Source organism: Cyclopterus lumpus, chromosome 11 (genome assembly GCF_009769545.1).
Source record: "Cyclopterus lumpus isolate fCycLum1 chromosome 11, fCycLum1.pri, whole genome shotgun sequence".
Lineage (NCBI taxonomy): Eukaryota > Metazoa > Chordata > Actinopteri > Perciformes > Cyclopteridae > Cyclopterus > Cyclopterus lumpus.
The window spans coordinates 21,173,006-21,196,526 of NC_046976.1; the positions used below are offsets into that span (position 1 = coordinate 21,173,006).

General features: G+C 44.6%; 1 protein-coding gene across 1 annotated transcript in view; it reads left to right on the plus strand.

Moving 5' to 3' along the window:
- The window catches only part of LOC117739238 (glutamate receptor ionotropic, kainate 5-like), a 47,126-nt gene that overhangs the window by 15,270 nt on the left and 8,335 nt on the right, over positions 1 to 23,521 (plus strand). The window contains exons 7-16 of the mRNA XM_034545533.1: positions 288 to 449; positions 3,755 to 3,907; positions 5,154 to 5,258; positions 6,185 to 6,292; positions 6,374 to 6,577; positions 12,547 to 12,660; positions 15,938 to 16,047; positions 16,163 to 16,336; positions 21,779 to 21,944; positions 22,136 to 22,361. Coding sequence (XP_034401424.1) covers positions 288 to 449; positions 3,755 to 3,907; positions 5,154 to 5,258; positions 6,185 to 6,292; positions 6,374 to 6,577; positions 12,547 to 12,660; positions 15,938 to 16,047; positions 16,163 to 16,336; positions 21,779 to 21,944; positions 22,136 to 22,361 — 1,522 coding nt within the window. The remainder of the gene's footprint in view (positions 1 to 287; positions 450 to 3,754; positions 3,908 to 5,153; positions 5,259 to 6,184; positions 6,293 to 6,373; positions 6,578 to 12,546; positions 12,661 to 15,937; positions 16,048 to 16,162; positions 16,337 to 21,778; positions 21,945 to 22,135; positions 22,362 to 23,521) is intronic.

The following is a 23,521-nucleotide window of genomic DNA, read 5'->3' on the forward strand; positions in this document are numbered from 1 at the left end:
CTCCCCCCCTCCTCCTCCTCCTCCTCACATGTCTCCTCCTCCTCCCCCCCTCCCCCTCCTCCTCCTCACATGTCTCCTCCTCCTCCCCCCCCTCCTCCTCCTCCTCCTCACATGTCTCCTCCTCCTCCCCCCCCCCCCTCCTCCTCCTCCTCACATGTCTCCTCCTCCTCCCCCCCTCCTCCTCCTCCTCCTCACATGTCCTCCCCCCCCTCCTCCTCCTCCTCACATGTCTCCTCCTCCTCCCCCCCCTCCTCCTCCTCCTCCTCACATGTCCCCCTCTCCTGCAGGACTTCCCTCTCCTGGTCCTGGACCCGGTGGTGGGTGAGCAGTCCAACATCCTGGGCTTCTCCATGCTGAACTCCAGCCACCCGTTCTACCTGGAGTTCCTCCGCAGCCTCAACCTGTCGTGGAAGGAAGGCTGCAACCTGAGTCCGTACCCGGGCCCGGCGGTGAGAGACCCACTCCTTCACAATAAGAGCCCCACATTTACACTGTTAACCAGAGGCTGAAAGGAAACAGCTTAAGATAAACTAACTTAAGCTTCAATTAGACTCAAACAATAAACTAACTTAAGCTTAAAGTAAACTCAAACAATGAAATAAACTAATTTAATCTTAAAGTAAACTCAAACAATGAAATAAACTAACTTAAGCTTAAAGTAAACTCAAACAATGAAATAAACTAACTTAAGCTTAACTTAAACTCTGCTCTGGATGCATTCAAACCTTTCATCGCTCCACATCTTCAAGTACGAGGAGTTTTGATGAAGCATTTTAAAAGCATAAAATCAAATATCCTGTTGGTCCTCTCCAAACATATCTCACAACAACAACAACAACAACAACAAAGCGAATAGAGTCGGTGCCGCCTGCTGCAGATTGGGGTGTGGTTGCGTCATCTCTCTCCATTATTTCTCCTCCTCCTCTTTTCTCTCAGTTCATCACCGTGACGACGATGGAGCTCTCCATCAGAGGTTTATTGTCCTCCTATGAATTCACTTAAAGGTGCATCAATAAGGTCGTGTTGATAAAATGGAGTTCATGATCACGTCGTTATTGAGGACATTTTAACCCCTTAAAGCCCGACGTGTCCTAATAAGTGAATATGAAACTTTAGACAATCATTTGTTTGTATTTCAAGTGTTTGTTTAAATGTGCAAATGAGGCATGTGATAATTTTCATAGATTTAAAGAACAGAAATCTGGTTCAAGCGTCTTCTTTCACTCTATAAATCAGAAAATACTGTCAACAGCCATAACAAATCTATTTCCTTCATATTTTATTAATAAATGTGTATAAATGAGTCTCTGAATGCTGTGTGAACAAACCCCTCTGCATAAAGCTTCATAATATATAGTTTATATTAATAAATGTGTATAAATGAGTCTCTGAATGCTGTGTGAACTAACCCCTCTGCATAAAGCTTCAGAATATATAGTTTATATTAATAAATATGTATAAATGAGACTGAATGCTGTGTGAACTAACCCCTCTGCATAAAGCTTCAGAATATATAGTTTATATTAATAAATGTGTATAAATGAGTCTCTGAATGCTGTGTGAACTAACCCCTCTGCATAAAGCTTCAGAATATATAGTTTATATTAATAAATATGTATAAATGAGACTGAATGCTGTGTGAACAGACAAGTTTTATGAAATGTTACATTTAAATATGCCAACGAGGGATCTTCTAATATAAATATGTATCATTTCCACCCGCCTGGAAGGAGTTATGGACGCATATGAGAATAAAGCATAACCTCCTCATTAACCAGCGTATTAAAAACATGTCGGGCCTCTCGTCAAAGGAGGCGCGTTTAGCACCTGGCCGTAAGTTTAATGTTTGATATGGAAATGAATCATGAGCTCATGCAGCCACTGGACCACTTAACGACTCTCCAGACCCTTTTAGCTACCTGCTGCCCCCCCCTTCTCTGGCCGGGCACACGCAGGCAGCCACGGGTTGCTATGGTTACGGGCATCGAGGTCGCAGAGGGTCACCCTGAAGCGTTTCGCGTGTAGTCGAAACCATTATTTGTGTGATTGTGAGATCGTCCTCGTAAACATATCACCTGTCAGGTGTGTGTGTGTGTGTGTGTGTGTGTGTGTGTGTGTGTGTGTGTGTGTGTGTGTGTGTGTGTGTGTGTGTGTGGCTCAGTGATAAAACATGTACTTTGTGCCAGAATGCATAAACGGTGTCGTAAACAATGAAATGGGAGGTTCATGTCCTGTTTGTTTGTTTGTTTATGACAATAAAACACATTTAATAAGGCCCGACGTGAGAAAGTAAACACCGTCTGCACCGACTGTTTGTCCGTCAACATGTTCGGGTGTTTCTACGCCAGCACTGACGATGGATGAGAAGTGGGAGGAGTTTCAGTTGGTTTACGAGCCATTAATTCTCACATAATGAGAATATTACACTTCTAGACACGTTTCAATTACTTGGATTTCACGTCGCGAATAAACGCATCGACCAATCGCGTGAAGGGGAACGTCAACTGTAAAACTACCCAAGCGATGTGGGCTGAACCATTAAAGTGTGTGCGGGGGGGTCAGCTCTACCAAAGAGTACCAGCACAAAGGAAGTTTTCTCCACTGGAAGGTAACCTTGATGGCACTTTATCATGATTTATCTTCATTAGGGGCATCCAGGAGGGCAATTAATCATGTTTTCTCCACTGGAAGGGCATCCTAGAGGGCAGTGTATCATGTTTTCTCCACTGGAAGGGCATCCTAGAGGGCAGTGTATCGGGCATCCTAGAGGGCAGTGTATCATGTTTTCTCCACTGGAAGGGCGTCCTAGAGGGCAGTGTATCATGTTTTCTCCACTGGAAGTATCATGTTTTCTCCACTGGAATGGCATCCTAGAAGGCAGTGTATCATGTTTTCTCCACTGGAAGGGCATCCTAGAGGGCAGTGTATCATGTTTTCTCCACTGGAAGTATCATGTTTTCTCCACTGGAAGGGCATCCTAGAGGGCAGTGTATCATGTTGTCTCCACTGGAAGGGCATCCTAGAGGGCAGTGTATCATGTTTTCTCCACTGGAAGTATCATGTTTTCTCCACTGGAAGGGCATCCTAGAGGGCAGTGTATCATGTTTTCTCCACTGGAAGTATCATGTTTTCTCCACTGGAAGGGCATCCTAGAGGGCAGTGTATCATGTTGTCTCCACTGGAAGGGCATCCTAGAGGGCAGTGTATCATGTTTTCTCCACTGGAAGTATCATGTTTTCTCCACTGGAAGGGCATCCTAGAGGGCAATGTATTAACCCCTGTTGAACTTTTATCATGTTCATGCCCTATAGGGATGTCCAAGATGGCACTTCATCATGTTTTCTCCACTGGAAATGGCAACCTAGATGGCATATTATCAGGTGTTCCCTTCTGTGATGCCCTTGAGGGCCCTGCATCCAGTTTTCTCCACCCAAAGGTTACCAAGGAGGGCACTTTATCATTATTGTATCCACCGTATGGGGCATAGATGGCACATGCTATTGGAAGGCCATCCAAGAGCGCCCTTCAACATGTTTTCTCCACTGGAAGGGCCCCCTATAGGAAACTTGTTTTATCATGTTTTATCGACCATAGGGGCATTTACTTCCAACACGGGGGGGGCACCAAGGGAGCGGTCGCCCCACCGGTTGGTGGTTCACATGCTCGACTGAGTAAAGCAGTCCCAGATGGCCGAGTGGTTGAAGACAGTTGTCTCTTCACAGGCTCGTTGTTCATTGTTATCACTGCGTTGCAGCTGTCCTCGGCCCTGATGTTCGATGCGGTCCACGTGGTGGTGAGCGCCGTGCGGGAGCTGAACCGCAGCCAGGAGATCGGAGTGAAGCCGCTGAGCTGCACGTCTCCGCTCATCTGGCAGCACGGAACCAGCCTCATGAACTACCTGCGGATGGTAAACACACAACACGCTGTCGCTTTGTGGTCCCAGTGGATCGTTTTAAAAAGACGAGCATGGAACTATTGACAGGACGCCTCCAGCTGCAACCAAGGACGTACACTACTCTTTGAATTGCTCACTTTATTCCATTGAAGCTTTCTCTCAGACCTCAGAAAATCAATTTCTATGCGTATGGAAACTTAAATTGTAAAGAATGGGTCCTGTCTTGGAGGCTGGTATCCTTCGTAATACTCATCTGTCAGATGTTTAAGTGGATATCAGCTCCATGTGTTTGTAGATGACCCATTTCGGTGCCCTTTGCTTCACAGACAGTAACTTAACTTAACACAAGGATGGGGCATTAAATATCTTCCTCAACCCTCTGAACCTCAAAGCTTTGGGGGCATTTTATGCTAAAAAACTGGAATCTATTTACCCAACAAGTTGTTACCAATGTTGGAGAAAGATGCTAATCTGACGATAATGATGTCACTTACAGCTTCCGGCTGGTTACAGAGCCTGAACCCTTTGAAGGGAGGAGCTTAAGGGGGATGATGTGTCAACAGAGCGACTTTGATTTGTGACTCTGCTGCTCGTCAACGTTGACATAACCGATCTTAACGACTAGTAACATAATCTTTACCACTCATCCAAAAATCAGATGTACACCAATTGGACAAGTTGTCCCCAAACTCAACAGCGGCAGTAGCGCTAACGGGACAAGCTAACTCTTTCTAAAGACTCGATGCAGCTGATCAGCTTCAGCCCGGTGGCTCTTTGATCCCTCAAAGTTCAACACGGCGCAAAATAACCTAAAGTTCAACTTCACCAAAGCAGAACGTTTAGTCCAGCTTTACTCAAATCTACTAATTATGTTATTTTTAATCAAATATAACGATTGTTCTGGGAAATCTTCCCGTTTCGAATGCAGGCTAGTTTTGATATGATGTAATGTCAACATTCAATGAAGGGTATGTGGTCTGTGTTATTTGTCATAACTGCACAGGTAAAGCTCATACGACTTGCCAAGTAACGCAAATTCATATTTTGGGATGAATGTCACTTTTAAAACGTCCAGCTGAATTATTCACGCAGGGTTTAACTCTCATGCACCAGTCGTGTGCCGAATCTACAGCACATTTTATGTTAATTTGACTTTTCTCCAAATCCGAGACAAAGCTAAGAGCTAACAGAATTAGCAATGAGCTCTTTGTACGTCTTTTAGTGTGTCAGCTAACGTCATGTACCGGTGTCTCACCAGGTGGAGTACGATGGTCTGACCGGTCACATTGAGTTCAACAGCAAAGGCCAGAGGACCAATTACACCCTGAAGATCCTGGAGAAACACCCGGGGGGCCACAAAGAGGTCAGAGGTCAAATGGGGTCAAGAGGGAGGCCAGAGGTGGAGTTTAGCGTCTGAAAATTGACAATTCCTGACAAATTAGCAAACAATAGGTTTCACTCCAGCAACAGAAGAACACGTATTGACGTTAACGATGTTAAGAATGGATCTTCTCCGCGGGGCTCAGGTTTCCACCGCCGAGGCTTCACAGGAAGCAGTTCTCTGCTTCATCCGTCAGTAGAATCAATGCTAACAGACTTCGTCCAAAGCGTGTTGCTTCATGAGCTCAGAGGAACATTAGGAGGTTGTGGATAAACAGAGGTCACCTCAAGGTCAACGGGCTCACTGGCAAGGCCGTAAAAAAGGAATGCAGCGGTGGAGATTCACATTTAATGTATTCATCTAGACCACGCTAGATGTAAAGCGGTGTCGATGAACACGGCGCAATGTCGCCAACTGGTTCCCAATGAAGACACAACTGTCCCTCCGAAGCCACGCCCACAAAATGACCTTCATCAACGTAAACAACAAACATTACATTCAGAAGAGCTTATTACACACAAAAATACTGGATGTTTTTCTCTTCTGTCAGATTGTTTATTATTATCAGGATTTAAAGAGAACTTCAACAAAAAGAGTGGAAACTAGGAAGCAGTCGAACGTTGACTATGAAACCCCAACAGGCTCTTTATCGACACGTCTTCTGGGCTCAGTGTCTTAACCGCTAATGACTTCAAGAACCAACATTGGCTCTGCGGAGGTCACGAGGACCTTATTGAATCTCCTCCAATGATTTCTGCATTGATTCTTCCTCTCGTCTTTCCTCTCCGTTCACTTTGTGGTTTCCTTTTTTCATCTCCTTCATCTCCTTCTTCTTAAATCCCCCATTTCCTCTTCTTCCCTTCTTCCTAACCTCCTCTTTGTCCTCCTCTTCCTCCCGTGACGGACAGATCGGTACCTGGTTCTCCAACAACACGTTGGTCATGAACGCCACCTCGTTGGACCTCAACGCGTCGGAGACGCTGGCCAACAAGACGCTGGTCGTCACGACGATACTGGTAGCGCGTCATACGTTACGCCTCCTTGTTGCTCCTCCTTTTGGAATCAGCTACTGTATGACGCCGCCTCCCTCCTCACAGGAAAACCCGTACGTGATGCATAAGTCCAACTACCAGGATCTCCGTGGCAACGACCGGTACAAGGGCTTCTGCGTGGACATGCTGAGGGAGCTGTCGGCCATCTTGAAGTTCTCCTTCAGGATCAAGCTGGTGGACGACCGCGTGTACGGAGCGCCGGAGCCCAACGGGAGCTGGACGGGGATGGTGGGGGAGCTCATCAACAGGGTGAGGAGGGAGGGGGGGAGGAGCTTATCAACAGGGTGAGGAGGGAGGGGGGGGGCTCATCAACAGGGTGAGGAGGGAGGGGGGGGAGCTCATCAACAGGGTGAGGAGGGAGGGGGGGGCTCATCAACAGGGTGAGGAGGGAGGGGGGGAGGAGCTTATCAACAGGGTGAGGAGGGAGGGGGGGGCTCATCAACAGGGTGAGGAGGGAGGGGGGGGGAGCTCATCAACAGGGTGAGGAGGGAGGGGGAGGAGTGATGATGGTCATCATCATCATCACCTTCATCACCATCATCATCACCATCATCATCATCACCTTCATCACCATCATCATCATCACCTTCATCATCATCACCATCATCATCATCACCATCATCATCATCACCTTCATCATCATCATCACCATCATCATCATCACCTTCATCACCATCATCATCACCTTCATCACCATCATCATCATCACCATCATCATCATCATCATCACCATCATCATCATCACCTTCATCATCATCATCACCATCATCATCATCATCACCTTCATCACCATCATCATCATCACCTTCATCATCATCATCATCATCACCATCATCATCACCATCATCATCATCACCATCACCATCACCATCATCATCATCATCATCACCATCATCACCATCATCACCATCATCACCATCACCATCATCATCACCGTCATCACCATCATCATCACCATCATCATCATCACCATCACCACCATCACCATCATCATCATCATCACCATCACCACCATCATCATCATCACCATCATTACCATCATCATCATCATCACCATCATTACCACCATCATCACCATCACCATCATCACCATCACCTTCATCACCATCATCACCATCATCATCATCATCATCATCACCTTCATCACCTTCATCATCATCACCATCATCATCACCATCATCATCATCACCATCACCATCACCATCATCATCATCACCATCACCATCATCATCATCATCACCATCATCATCACCGTCATCACCATCATCATCACATCATCATCATCATCACCACCATCACCATCATCATCATCATCACCATCACCACCATCATCATCACCATCATCATCATCACCACCATCACCATCATCATCATCACCACCATCACCACCATCACCATCATCATCACCATCATCACCATCATCATCATCATCATCATCATCATCATCACCATCATCATCACCATCATCACCATCATCACCATCATCATTACCACCATCATCATCATCACCATCACCATCATTACCATCATCATCACCATCATCACCATCATCATCATCATCACCATCATTACCATCATCATCATCATCGTCACCATCATCACCATCATCACCATCATCACCATCGTGTGTGTGTGTGTGTGTGTGTGTGTGTGTGTGTGTGTGTGTGTGTGTGTGTGTGTGTGTGTGTGTGTGTGTGTGTGTGTGTGTGTGTGTGTGTGTGTGTGTGTGTGTGTGTGTGTGTGTGTGTGTGTCAGAAAGAGGAGATTGGGAACACAAGCCATTAAGAGTCTTTTTTCTTACTAATTATAGAGTGTTGTTTTAATTACACTGCAGGATCCCTCAGCATGAACACACACACACACACACACACAGGCCAGCAGGTATCCACCCTTGTATCTGTAGCCAGAGACTCTTTATGCCTTTCATGTAAATGTGTAAAAAATTAGAGCTGTTCTCTCTCTCTCTCTCTCTCTTTCTCTCTCTGCCGTGAATCCCATTGTTTCAGCCTCCTTCACCTGAATGTCTTCTATTTATAACTTTAAACCAGTTTTAACTTGATCCTTGACACCAAGTCTTAAACTTCAAACCGACCTTTTGAAGAAACGAGGACCGGTCAAAATGTCCTCACTCTGCGGTAAAACACGTTTGGTCCCCACTATGTAGCATGTACAGGGTTTCACACACTCTGTTTTTGCCATTGAATATGTGGTTAGGTGGAAGCTCTTTCACACACACACACATCTCTGTAATGCCCGGGAGTCTGATGAAAGTGAGTGAAATTTGTAGAACAAATGTGGACTCTTTAATCAATTACGGGTAATTAAGGATCAGCGAGGTGTCCGGGGTCCAAATAAACGTTCCTGTCTTGATGAGATTATCTCCCGACTTTAATTTCACTGTGTCGTGTTTACCCAGCAAGGTTAAATCATTCATGAGCTGCTGGGGACAAAAGAAAATTAAAAAGTGCTCTTTGATTGTTTTTTTTACATTATAACAAAACATAATGAATGAACGTTTTCTTCTTCCAGCCGCTGGCACTGAAACTATAAACTATAAACAGCATTCGACTTTTCACTCAAATACACAACAACTTCCATCATGCTGTATTGAAGAGGTAGAGTCATTACATATAGACTTCTATACAACCAGAGTAGTCGCCCCCTGGTGGTCAGGAGAGAGAATGCAGCTTTAACACATGAAGCATAGACTTCTATACAACCAGAGGAGTCGCCCCCTGGTGGTCAGGAGAGAGAATGCAGCTTTAACACATGAAGCATAGACTTCTATACAACCAGAGGAGTGGCCCCCTGGTGGTCAGGAGAGAGAATGCAGCTTTAACACATGAAGCATAGACTTCTATACAACCAGAGGAGTCGCCCCCTGGTGGTCAGGAGAGAGAATGCAGCTCTAACACATGAAGCATAGACTTCTATACAACCAGAGGAGTCGCCCCCTGGTGGTCAGGAGAGAGAATGCAGCTTTAACACATGAAGCATATACTTCTATACAACCAGAGGAGTCGCCCCCTGGTGGTCAGTAGAGAGAATGCAGCTTTAACACATTCAGCATATACTTCTATACAACCAGAGGAGTCGCCCCCTGGTGGTCAGTAGAGAGAATGCAGCTTTAACACATGCAGCATATACTTCTATACAACCAGAGGAGTCGCCCCCTGGTGGTTTGTAGAGAGAATGCAGCTTTAACACATGAAGCATAGACTTCTATACAACCAGAGGAGTCCTTCTTAAATACAAGAGCAGTGTGCAGCACAGTGAAGAGACGTACAAAGCCTGAATTAAAGTGTGGCCCAGCTTGAGATGGGACCAGTATGACCTCCGTGGTTCACCCACTGAGGAACAAGAGCTCTTTATCCGGCAGCTTCAGCGCCTTCAGCGGTAACAACTTGCCGTTAACTTGCATTGAGTCACAACTGCGACTTCTGTTCAATAAAAAAAAAAACTCAATATTTCATTAAAGGCTTCGGGAAGAGGTTCAAACATTCGTATCAAAGGTGGCTGAAAGAATCTGGAGTTCAATCTTGTGAAAAAGAGAGAAGGTTCTTCATTTGAGAAGCTGCACACTCAGCAAAAACATGTTTAATTAGCCTCAAAAGATTGTTTTTAATCATATTAACATCCGGTTTGTTTCTATTTTAGTTGACTTAAAGTCTCAATAAGTCTTCTGTTGTCTGATAACGCCACGACTCATCAAGTCATATGTTACAAAATAAAACCTTTTGAGGGACTTTTATTTTGAAGAATGGGAAGGAAAAATAAATGTGTTCATCACAGAATTAGCTTAACTTTGTTAGCGGCTTCAATAAAAGAAGTTTATTGTAGACTTGACACTTTAATAGCATTTGTTTGTGTGTTTATCACTTTTTTTTAACATTTTTATATTTTTTATTTATTAATTTACCGCTGTGCTTATTGTCCTTTATATATACTCGGCCATAACCCGTTTCTGATTCTAACACTGCAGCAAAAATAACGGGCAGACTTTTATTGTGAAAGATTTACATTTGTGTGTTTACCGGACGTTTTACCATTAAATATGTATTTGATGATCAGACGGGTCACATTGAGTGAGGACGCGGCTGAGGGCAAAAGACTCGATAAAAAGACCACGTTGACATTTTAGTCTTAATAATCAGATTTATGTGTCCGTCTCCCCGAAACTTCCTCTTGAGTCTTCCCCTTTTTTATTTTAACCTTCAAATTAAACTTCAGTTGTTTTGGTTTCACTTAAGCTCTTAATACTTCACAATAAAGGTCTTCTGTCTTGTTGTTATTAAAACGCTTTTATTGTGAAGTCCCTCGGCATGTGCTCACAGGATCAGACAGGAAACTGCTGCATTGAAGAAAAAAACTATAATATTAATATATAACATAATATGTTGTCTCTTATTTGTCAACAAAACTATAGATATGTCTTGATTTTTTTTTAAAAATTCAGTCTTTAACTTGACGTTAATATCGCCTCGTCTTCATAGCCTCATCTTCATAGATTCGTCTTCATCGCCTCGTCTTCATCGCCTCATCTTCATAGCTTCGTCTTCATCGTCTCGTCTTCATCGTCTCGTCTTCATTGCCTCATCTTCATAGCCTCGTCTTCATCGCCTCGTCTTCATCGTCTCGTCTTCATCGTCTCATCTTCATTGCCTCGTCTTCATCGTCTCATCTTCATAGCATCGTCTCATCTTCATAGCCTCGTCTTCATTGTGTCATCTTCATCGTCTCGTCTTCATCGTCTTGTCTTCAGCGTCTCGTCTTCATCGTCTCGTCTTCAGCGTCTCGTCTTCAGCCTCTCGTCTTCATCGTCTCGTCTTCATAGCCTCGTCTTCATTGTGTCATCTTCATCGTCTCGTCTTCATCGTCTTGTCTTCAGCGTCTCGTCTTCATCGTCTTGTCTTCAGCGTCTCGTCTTCAGCGTCTCGTCTTCAGCGTCTCGTCTTCATCGTCTCATCTTCATAGCCTCGTCTTCATTGTGTCATCTTCATCGTCTCATCTTCATCGTCTTGTCTTCAGCGTCTCGTCTTCAGCGTCTCGTCTTCAGCCTCTCGTCTTCATCGTCTCGTCTTCATAGCCTCGTCTTCATTGTGTCATCTTCATCGTCTCGTCTTCATCGTCTTGTCTTCAGCGTCTCGTCTTCATCGTCTCGTCTTCAGCGTCTCGTCTTCATCGTCTCATCTTCATAGCCTCGTCTTCATTGTGTCGTCTTCATCGTCTCATCTTCATCGTCTTGTCTTCAGCATCTCGTCTTCATCGTCTCGTCTTCAGCGTCTCGTCTTCATCGTCTCATCTTCATAGCCTCGTCTTCATCGTCTCATCTTCATAGCATCGTCTCATCTTCATAGCCTCGTCTTCATTGTGTCATCTTCATCGTCTCATCTTCATCGTCTTGTCTTCAGCATCTCGTCTTCATCGTCTCGTCTTCAGCGTCTCGTCTTCATCGTCTCATCTTCATAGCCTCGTCTTCATCGTCTCATCTTCATAGCATCGTCTCATCTTCATAGCCTCGTCTTCATTGTCTCATCTTCATCGTCTCGTCTTCAGCGTCTCGTCTTCAGCGTCTCGTCTTCATCGTCTCGTCTTCATCGTCTCGTCTTCAGCGTCTGGTCTTCATCGTCTGGTCTTCATCGTCTGGTCTTCATCGTCTCGTCTTCAGCGTCTCGTCTTCATCGTCTCGTCTTCAGCGTCTCGTATTCATTGTCTCGTCTTCAGCGTCTCGTCTTCATCGTCTCGTCTTCATCGTCTCGTCTTCAGGGTCTCGTCTTCATCGTCTCGTCTTCAGCGTCTCGTCTTCATCGTCTCGTCTTCATCGTCTCGTCTTCAGCGTCTCGTCTTCATCGTCTCGTCTTCATCGTCTCGTCTTCAGCGTCTCGTCTTCAGCGTCTCGTCTTCATCGTCTCGTCTTCAGCGTCTCGTCTTCATCGTCTCGTCTTCAGCGTCTCGTCTTCAGCGTCTCGTCTTCATCGTCTCGTCTTCATCGTCTCGTCTTCAGCGTCTCGTCTTCAGCGTCTCGTCTTCATCGTCTCGTCATGAAAAAAACAAAAGAAGGCTCGTTGACAAATAAGATTTGGTGCATTAAATCCATTATTATAAAACACAACTGACCTTCTGAGAGACAAGAAACTACTGAGAGGAAAAAGATGACTAATAATAAAGTAATAATAACAATTAGACATATTTATGTAATAACTGTCTCCCTCCTGTAGAAAGCCGACCTGGCGGTAGCCGGCTTCACCATCACCTCGGAGAGAGAGAAGGTGATTGATTTCTCCAAACCCTTCATGACTCTGGGGATCAGCATCCTGTACCGGGTCCACCTGGTGAGTCCTGCTGTTCATGATGTCATCAGTCTGCTCATCGGGGGACAATAGAGAGTCAAGGGACCCGCAGAGGCCCCCAGAGACACCCTGAGACCCCCAGAGACCCACTGAGACCTGTCAATCACCTTGTAGCCCCGCCCTAAAGCATGCCCTGCATGACTCTAAATTGTTCTTGTTGAATAAGAGCGGAGGTCTGCCGGGTGAAAGATCGGTTATTAAATCAGAATCGGTTTATTGCCTCATGTTTGCACATAGAAGGAATTTGACTTGGTGAAAGGAGCATGACAACAAACACATAATTTAAGGATAAAAGATGACAACCCAACAAATTAAGAGCAGGTTATCAACGTGTTTCTGTAGGAATGGGAGAGCAGCTGGTTTCAGGATCAGTGAACCAAAAGATATGGTTTGAAAAAGAAAAGAACCCTGAAGGTGACAAGAAAGAATACCTGAAAATATGATGAAATCCCAACAATAAGTCTGCAAGAGGCTCTGAGGAGCAGCTGCAGCTCTGGAGGCTCCTCCTCCTTTCTCCTTTTCAGCTTCTTTGTGATGTTTCCACCCAGAGAAGATGGGACGTGATCCTCTTTATGCATTGGGTACTCCGTTACCCGGTATCGTCTGCTCATCTGATCAGCTGGTTGTTGTGCTGAGACTTCACTCCCACAAGTGTTTGCTTCAGTCAGGGGGAGGAGCTTCAGCTTCCTGTTTGAACCGAGACGCCGTAGATTCCCCCAATGAACACCTGCTGGTATCGAGTTTAGCACTGGTGACCATTATGTGACCACTATACACACTGGTGACCATTATGTGACCACTATACACACTGGTGACCATTATGTGACCACTATACACACTGGTGACCATTATACACACTGGTGACCATTATGTGACCACTATACACACTGGTGACCATTATGTGACCACTATACACACTGGTGACCATTATACACACTGGTGACCATTATGTGACCACTATACACACTGGTGACCATTATGTGACCACTATACACACTGGTGACCATTATGTGACCACTATACACACTGGTGACCATTATGTGACCACTATACACACTGGTGACCATTATGTGACCACTATACACACTGGTGACCATTATGTGACCACTATACACACTGGTGACCATTATACACACTGGTGACCACTATACACACTGGTGACCATTATGTGACCACTATACACACTGGTGACCATTATACACACTGGTGACCATTATGTGACCATTATACACACTGGTGACCATTATGTGACCACTATACACACTGGTGACCATTATGTGACCACTATACACACTGGTGACCATTATGTGACCATTATACACACTGGTGACCATTATGTGACCATTATACACACTGGTGAACATTATGTGACCACTATACACACTGGTGACCATTATGTGACCATTATACACACTGGTGACCATTATGTGACCATTATACACACTGGTGAACATTATGTGACCATTATACACACTGGTGACCATTATGTGACCACTATACACACTGGTGACCATTATGTGACCATTATACACACTGGTGACCATTATGTGACCACTATACACACTGGTGACCATTATGTGACCACTATACACACTGGTGACCATTATGTGACCACTATACACACTGGTGACCATTATACACACTGGTGACCACTATACACACTGGTGACCATTATGTGACCACTATACACACTGGTGACCATTATGTGACCATTATACACACTGGTGACCATTATGTGACCATTATACACACTGGTGACCATTATGTGACCACTATACACACTGGTGATCATTATGTGACCACTATACACACTGGTGACCATTATGTGACCACTATACACACTGGTGACCATTATGTGACCACTATACACACTGGTGACCATTATGTGACCACTATACACACTGGTGACCATTATGTGACCATTATACACACTGGTGACCATTATGTGACCATTATACACACTGGTGACCATTATGTGACCACTATACACACTGGTGACCATTATGTGACCATTATACACACTGGTGACCATTATGTGACCACTATACACACTGGTGACCATTATGTGACCATTATACACACTGGTGACCATTATGTGACCATTATACACACTGGTGACCATTATGTGACCACTATACACACTGGTGATCATTATGTGACCATTATACACACTGGTGACCATTATGTGACCACTATATACAGTAGATATACACACACACATACAGTGAGATCTACAATCGTAGCTGTAATGTCCCGATGCAATGAACTCACCTCAGGGGAGAAGCTCTTCTTCTTAAAGCGCCACGACGTTCTGCTGAGAGAGAAAAGTCTGTTTTTACTAAAGTTAACTCTGTAAAGTTCTGATCAACTGTTTTTACTCCTTAAACTCAAATATGCTGTTTTCTATATCTTGTGCATCATTTTTATTGGATGTGCTGCAACCAAATTTAATATTAAAAATGTTTTAATTGCATTGAGCGTTGTTCAGTAATCTTTTAATAATGACAATTAAAAAAGAGGAACTCCAGAACCACAACCAGCTTTAACTTAACGGTTGTTTCATTGTAATCTTAAGAGTTTGAATAATATCTCTTGAAGCCGCTTTACGTCCTTCATGTTTCAACATTTTGGATATTCAGTCTAATTCTGTGGCTCCAATCCATTCGATTTTTTACTTTTTGAGCCAAAATGGTTCAAAACGAACCAGCAAGAGAGTCGACTCATCGGCTGTAAGTGGGTTTGAATTTGATGAGTAGAAAGCACACAAATAAACAAACAAACAAAAGGAAATCTGCGTAATTGCACCAGTCATTTCCCGGCCGGCTGTCAGCGGGTGGAGCTGTTTGTGCGTCTGCGAGAGTCATTAACACAATTCAGGGCCAGCCGGAGACTTCAGGACTTCACCGACGTCAAAACTCTCTACGGTTTGTCTTGTTGACAAACACACGTCATGTGACCAGTTCAGCTTTCAGACTCATTTCACACATAAACAAACAAACAGCTCTGAACCAGATAAAAGAATCAACAAAGACACAGCTGAGCTGGAGACTCCAGCAGAGACAGAAGTGGGCCATCTGGTGGCCGTTCGGTGAACTGCAGCAGTTTTGAGCGTTACAATGAAAGTAATTGTTACTCATCAATATTTAATGTTTTAGAGAAATATTTTTTGATACTTAAGATATGAAACTAAGTTTAAATTCCAGTGTTAAACTTTAATTGTGTGTGTGTGTGTGTGTGTGTGTTTGTGTGTGTGTTTCAGGGCCGTAAACCGGGTTACTTCTCCTTCCTGGACCCGTTCTCGCCGGCCGTCTGGCTCTTCATGCTGCTCGCCTACCTCGCCGTCAGCTGCGTCCTCTTCCTCGCCGCCAGGTGGGTGATGTCATCAAGGCGTTAAACATCCTTTAATCATCTTAACACAAAGTGCACGTACAGGCGGACTGAACGCGCTGTGTGTGTGTGTGTGTGTGTGTGTCTCCCCCTGCAGGATCAGCCCCTACGAGTGGTACAACCCTCACCCGTGCCTGCGGGAGCGGCGGGACGTCCTGGAGAACCAGTACACGCTGGGGAACAGCCTGTGGTTCCCAGTGGGCGGCTTCATGCAGCAGGGCTCAGAGATCATGCCGCGGGCGCTGTCCACCCGCTGCGTCAGCGGAGTCTGGTGCGTACAACTCACCCACGCTGACTGGTGAACATGTAAACAAACGTAAACACGTAAACAATGTAGCGTAAGTCCTGAAAACACACGTCACAAACGTCCCGGTCGTAACTTCAAAAACAACATTTGGGGACCGAACAGCGGCCTCCTGGGTGAAGGTCCCGTTGGTTCCGCTCGTCCACCGCCGTGTTGACCACGACCCTCATGGAGCGTGACCTTTAAAGGCCATCGGGCGGAGAGGAGGAACACGGGAGCGCTGAAGGGTCATTCAGACTGACATATTACAGATATGAAGACATCAAACAGCTTTAGTGGATGTTTAATGTTTGGTTATTTTTCATCTTCTTTTAACAGCGTGTTGTTGTCCCTGAGTTTCATCAAATCGTTTTTTTTTATTAATTTGATTTTATTCTTTGATTTTTCTATTTCCTGTTGGATAAAAAGCACTTTGTCAAGAATGTGTCGTTGGATTCTCTCTCTCGTCCTCTTTTAGATGATCTGAAGGCGAACAGATGGTGACGGGTGAAAGGGACTCTAGTGTCCTCTAGTTTCCTCTAGTATCCTCTAGTATCTTCTAGTTTCCTCTAGTATCCTCTAGTATCCTCTAGTATCCTCTAGTATCCTCTAGTATCATCTAGTATCCTCTGGTATCCTCTAGTTTCCTCTAGTATCCTCTAGTATCTTCTAGTTTCCTCTAGTGTCCTCTAGTTTCCTCTAGTATCCTCTAGTATCTTCTAGTTTCCTCTAGTATCCTCTAGTATCCTCTAGTATCCTTTAGTATCATCTAGTATCCTCTAGTATCATCTAGTATCCTCTAGTTTCCTCTAGTATCCTCTAGTATCTTCTAGTATCCTCTAGTATCTTCTAGTTTCCTCTAGTATCCTCTAGTATCCTCTAGTATCCTCTAGTTTCCTCTAGTATCCTCTAGTATCCTCTAGTATCATCTAGTATCCTCTAGTTTCCTCTAGTATCCTCTAGTATCTTCTAGTTTCCTCTAGTATCCTCTAGTATCCTCTAGTATCCTCTAGTATCATCTAGTATCCTCTAGTTTCCTCTAGTATCCTCTAGTATCTTCTAGTGTCCTCTAGTATCCTCTAGTATCCTCTAGTATCCTCTAGTTTCCTCTAGTATTATCTAGTATCCTCTAGTATCCTCTAGTTTCCTCTAGTATCTTCTAGTATCCTCTAGTATCCTCTAGTTTCCTCTAGTATCCTCTAGTATCCTCTAGTATCATCTAGTATCCTCTAGTTTCCTCTAGTATCCTCTAGTATCCTCTAGTATCCTCTAGTATCCTCTAGTATCATCTAGTATCCTCTAGTTTCCTCTAGTATCCTCTAGTATCTTCTAGTTTCCTCTAGTATCCTCTAGTATCCTCTAGTTTCCTCTAGTATCCTCTAGTATCATCTAGTATCCTCTAGTATCCTCTAGTATCCTCTAGTTTCCTCTAGTATCCTCTAGTATCCTCTAGTATCATCTAGTATCCTCTAGTTTCCTCTAGTATCCTCTAGTATCTTCTAGTTTTCTCTAGTATCCTCGAGTACCCTCTAGTTATTTCTAGTATCCTCTAGTGTCCTCTAGTGTCCTCTAGTATCCTCTAGTTTCTTCTAGTGTCCTCCTGTATCCTCTAGTGTCCTCCTGTATCCTCTAGTGTCCTCTAGTATCCTCGAGTACCCTCTAGTATCCTCTAGTATCCTCTAGTATCCTCTAGTTTCTTCTAGTGTCCTCCTGTATCCTCTAGTGTCCTCCTGTATCCTCTAGTTTCTTCAAATATCCTCCTGTATCCTCTAGTGTCCTCTAGTGTCCTCTAGTGTCTTCTAGTTTCCTCTAGTATCCTCTAGTATCTTCTAGTTTCCTCTAGTTTCCTCCTGTATCCTCTAGTATCTTCTAGTATCCTCTAGTATCTTCTAGTTTCCTCTAGTATCCTCTAGTATCCTCTAGTATCCTCTAGTTTCCTCTAGTATCCTCTAGTATCTTCTAGTTTCCTCTAGTATCCTCTAGTATCCTCTAGTTTCCTCTAGTATCCTCTAGTATCCTCTAGTATCATCTAGTATCCTCTAGTTTCCTCTAGTATCCTCTAGTATCTTCTAGTTTCCTCTAGTATCCTCTAGTATCCTCTAGTATCCTCTAGTATCATCTAGTATCCTCTAGTTTCCTCTAGTATCCTCTAGTATCTTCTAGTGTCCTCTAGTATCCTCTAGTATCCTCTAGTATCCTCTAGTATCCTCTAGTTTCCTCTAGTATTATCTAGTATCCTCTAGTATCCTCTAGTTTCCTCTAGTATCTTCTAGTATCCTCTAGTATCCTCTAGTTTCCTCTAGTATCCTCTAGTATCCTCTAGTATCATCTAGTATCCTCTAGTTTCCTCTAGTATCCTCTAGTATCCTCTAGTATCCTCTAGTATCCTCTAGTTTCCTCTAGTATCCTCTAGTATCTTCTAGTTTCCTCTAGTATCCTCTAGTATCCTCTAGTATCCTCTAGTTTCCTCTAGTATCCTCTAGTATCCTCTAGTATCATCTAGTATCCTCTAGTTTCCTCTAGTATCCTCTAGTATCTTCTAGTTTCCTCTAGTATCCTCTAGTATCCTCTAGTATCCTCTAGTATCATCTAGTATCCTCTAGTTTCCTCTAGTATCCTCTAGTATCTTCTAGTGTCCTCTAGTATCCTCTAGTATCCTCTAGTATCCTCTAGTATCCTCTAGTTTCCTCTAGTATTATCTAGTATCCTCTAGTATCCTCTAGTTTCCTCTAGTATCTTCTAGTATCCTCTAGTATCCTCTAGTTTCCTCTAGTATCCTCTAGTATCCTCTAGTATCATCTAGTATCCTCTAGTTTCCTCTAGTATCCTCTAGTATCCTCTAGTATCCTCTAGTATCCTCTAGTATCATCTAGTATCCTCTAGTTTCCTCTAGTATCCTCTAGTATCTTCTAGTTTCCTCTAGTATCCTCTAGTATCCTCTAGTTTCCTCTAGTATCCTCTAGTATCATCTAGTATCCTCTAGTATCCTCTAGTATCCTCTAGTTTCCTCTAGTATCCTCTAGTATCCTCTAGTATCATCTAGTATCCTCTAGTTTCCTCTAGTATCCTCTAGTATCTTCTAGTTTTCTCTAGTATCCTCGAGTACCCTCTAGTTATTTCTAGTATCCTCTAGTGTCCTCTAGTGTCCTCTAGTATCCTCTAGTTTCTTCTAGTGTCCTCCTGTATCCTCTAGTGTCCTCCTGTATCCTCTAGTGTCCTCTAGTATCCTCGAGTACCCTCTAGTATCCTCTAGTATCCTCTAGTATCCTCTAGTATCCTCTAGTTTCTTCTAGTGTCCTCCTGTATCCTCTAGTGTCCTCCTGTATCCTCTAGTTTCTTCAAATATCCTCCTGTATCCTCTAGTGTCCTCTAGTGTCCTCTAGCGTCTTCTAGTTTTCTCTAGTACCCTCTAGTTTCTTCTAGTGTCCTCCTGTATTCTCTAGTTTCATCAAGTATCCTCTAGTATCTTCTAGTTTCATCAAGTAGCCTCTAGTTTCAACTAGTTTCCTTGAGTATCCTTTAGTGTCCTCTAGTGTCTTCTAGTGTCCTCTAGCATCCTCTAGTGTTCTCGAGTATCCTCCTGTATCCTCTAGTAGCCTCTAGTTTCCTCTAGTGTATTCTAGTGTCCTTTAGTATCCTCTAGTTTCCTCTAGTATCTTCTAGTTTCCTCAAGTATCGTCTAGTTTCCTTTAGTTTCCTCTAGTATCCTCTAGTATCTTCTAGTTTCCTCAAGTATCCTCTATTTTCCTTGAGTATCCTCTAGTGTCCACTAGTATCCTCTAATTTCCTCTAGTATCCTCTAGTGTCCTCTAGTTTGCTCTAGTTTCTTCTAGTGTCCTCTAGTATCCTCTAGTTTCTTCTAGTGTCCTCTAGTATCCTCTAGTTTTTTCTAGTGTCCTCTAGTGTCTTCTAATGTCCTCTAGTATCATCTAGTGTTCTCTAGTGTCCTCTAGTGTCTTCTAGTTTTCTCTAGTTTTCTCTAGTGTCCTCTAGTGTTCTCTAGTTTTCTCTAGTTAACGCTTTCGTCTGTATGTTAGCTTTCATTTCCTCATGGAGAAACATTCCCTTCAACACAAAGCAGATTCAACCCTCCGTCCTGCTGCTGGCTGTGAAGACAGAAATTACATTTAGATGTGTCCTCTGCTGCCTCCTCCACCTCCCCCTGTTCCTCCTCTCCTCTCCCCCCTCCCTTATTCCCAGTAGCTACAGACAGATGGTGGAGTGATACTGGAGGGACTGGAGCGGCCATCAGCATTATCTCCTGACGGCTCTCAGCCTCACCGGGCACTTTGCCCGAAAAAAAAGCTCCTGATGGCGATGTGAAACTTCAGCATAAGTCTGTTCATGGGTCTGATTTTCTGTTTAGAGGTCAAACTTGTTGATGAGGTCACACTCCAGCGAGGCTTTCGCTCCATAAATAGAAGAAGTGCATCTTGTGCTTGTATTCCATCTTAATTTTACAGTTGCAATGAATAAATACTTTGTGTTGCAACATTAATCAGGTATATTTAAGGGAGAGAAAAAGGGAACGTAGCGACAAAACGCAGCGATGTAGCGCGGCGATGTAGCGCGGCGATGTAGCGCGGCGATGTAGCAGGGCGACGTAGCAGGGCGACGTAGCAGGGCGACGTAGCAGGGCGACGTAGCAGGGCGACGTAGCAGGGCGACGTAGCGCGGCGACGTAGCGCGGCGACGTAGCGCGGCGACGTAGCGCGGCGACGTAGCGCGGCGACGTAGCGCGGCGACGTAGCGCGGCGACGTAGCGCGGCGATATAAAGTAAGGATGGAATGTAAAGATGTAATGCAATAACGTATTGTAAAATGACAGCAACAATGTAATGCGCATTAATACATAACAAAACCCGTAGGAGACTTTCGTTGAACTACCACGACCAACACAAGCTCTTACCAAATGCAACAAAGAAAGGTCGACATTGGTCTGCAGAAATGTGCAATATCAACATTCTTTCCTGCCCACTGGGATGTCCAGCCAATCACAACGGTGACTGTTCAGAATATAAACTAATGATTTAAATGTGATCACCAGAGCTCAAACTTTGTCTTCTTTAAACCCTTTTTTCTTTTTTTTTTAACTCTATGTCTAATGTCTCACTGATATCTCATCTCACCTTCCTCCTTCCCTCCATCATATACTCCTCCCTCCCTCCCTGTTTGCCTCCTGCTCCCTGGGCTCCTTCCTAATTCCCTTGCTCATCACTTCTGCCTCATTTCCTCTGCAGAGGAGGCGTCCTTTCTGCTGCAGCCTCACTTCATGTTTATGTTGATGGTTTTCTCCTGAACATCCTGACGTTTCCTGCAGCGCTCTCCGTCTGTCTCCCTCCTGCTTTCCACTCGCAGCTCCTTCACGAGGAGAACGTTTTCTCAGGGTGATTAAAAGTGAAAGTTGATCTTCCTCCCTGCTCCTCTCAGGTGGGCGTTCACCCTCATCATCATCTCGTCCTACACGGCCAACCTGGCGGCGTTTCTGACGGTGCAGAGGATGGAGGCTCCCATCGAGTCTCCGGACGATCTGGCCGAACAAACCAACATCCAGTACGGCACCATCCACGGGGGGTCCACCATGACCTTCTTCATGGTGAGACGGGGGAGACCCCACCACTCATCCTGAAACCTCTCTGGAGGAAGAATTAAGATGGCCGACCAATCATTTCTAATAGCAACAGGAAATGTTGAGAAACCCCCCTCTCTCTCTTCTTTCCCCTCCTCCTCCTCCTCCTCCTCCTCCTCCTCCTCCTCCTCCTCCTCCTCCTCCTCCTCCTCCTCCAGAACTCGCGGTACCAGACATACCAGCGGATGTGGAACTACATGAACTCCAAGCAGCCCAGCGTGTTCGTGAAGAGCACCGAGGAAGGCATCGCCCGCGTCCTCAACTCCAAGTACGCCTTCCTGATGGAGAGCACCATGAACGAGTATTACCGCAGCCTCAACTGCAACCTCACGCAGATCGGAGGCCTGCTGGACACCAAAGGTTACGGCATCGGCATGCCTCTGGGTACGTATGCCCTGCAACCCCTCACCACTTTTTGGGAGTTTAGAGCGCTCAGAGAGAAAGGAAGAGACATCGGTAGCAGCGACAACGTTTAAGGCAACAGATATTCATTTGTTTTTGTTTCTGACAGTATTCCTAATAATCTGTTTACGAAAAAGAATATTCCACTTATATTCCCGTTTACTTGCAGCCGACCCCATGACGATGCTCATCACGTCTCAATATGAAAAAGTGGAACGTCGTTCCATTTGGCTTCTTAGCATCAAAATGTGTGTTTTGTCGTTGTATTGACTGAACTAACAGCTTCTTAAAACCCGTTGATATCAAAGTGTGTTTCCTTGTGGCCTTTTTTCTTTAGAGCATCTCTACTCCATCTTCATAAACGGTTGTCTGGTGTTCAACGCACAGCGCTGGTTGTAAACAGGAAAGAGGTCGTATTGAGACTCATATTCTGAATCATATTCATATGACCAAAGAAGGCTCCTAAAATCAGAATTATTATCGCACGTCTTTATCATTAAATGCTCCATTCGGGATAATGCCTAATTCTGAATATTCAAAAGGAATAAGACGTTTAAATCAACCGTATAAAATGTGGAATATTGTCATATACATATATAGCCAATGTCACATTGGTGGTATCAATCTCCTCGTCGGTAACCAGGTCGTATTGTCTGTGCAGCTTCTGCTCTTGGCCCCGGTGTGGCCCCGGTGGCCCCTGTGGTGGCCCCGGTGTGGCCCCGGTGGCCCCTGTGGTAGCCCCGGTGGCCCCGGTGCCCCCGGTGGTGGCCCCGGTGTGGCCCCGGTATGGCCCCGGTGGCCCCGGTGGCCGGCTCCCACGCTAACCGCACTGACTGACAGAGCGATTAGCGTGGGCTTCAAAAGAGGAAATGAGAACTCGCGGCTGCTTTAAAGTCATTTTGGTTCTGGGAGTTTAAAGTTCAACCTCTTCTCCACCGCCGTTCCCTCAGGTGGTAATTAGAGGAGCAGTGAAGGTCCCCTGACTTCACAAAGTAGTCCTTTTCACTCAAAACACAATCCTATTCCGTCCTGAAAAGTACCCAAACCACAAGGTTTAAACCAGTTATGTAACAGTTATTGGAGGAACCGACGAATATCGTCCAATCAGAAGAAACGTCCAAGTAGTTGGTGTTAAATTCATA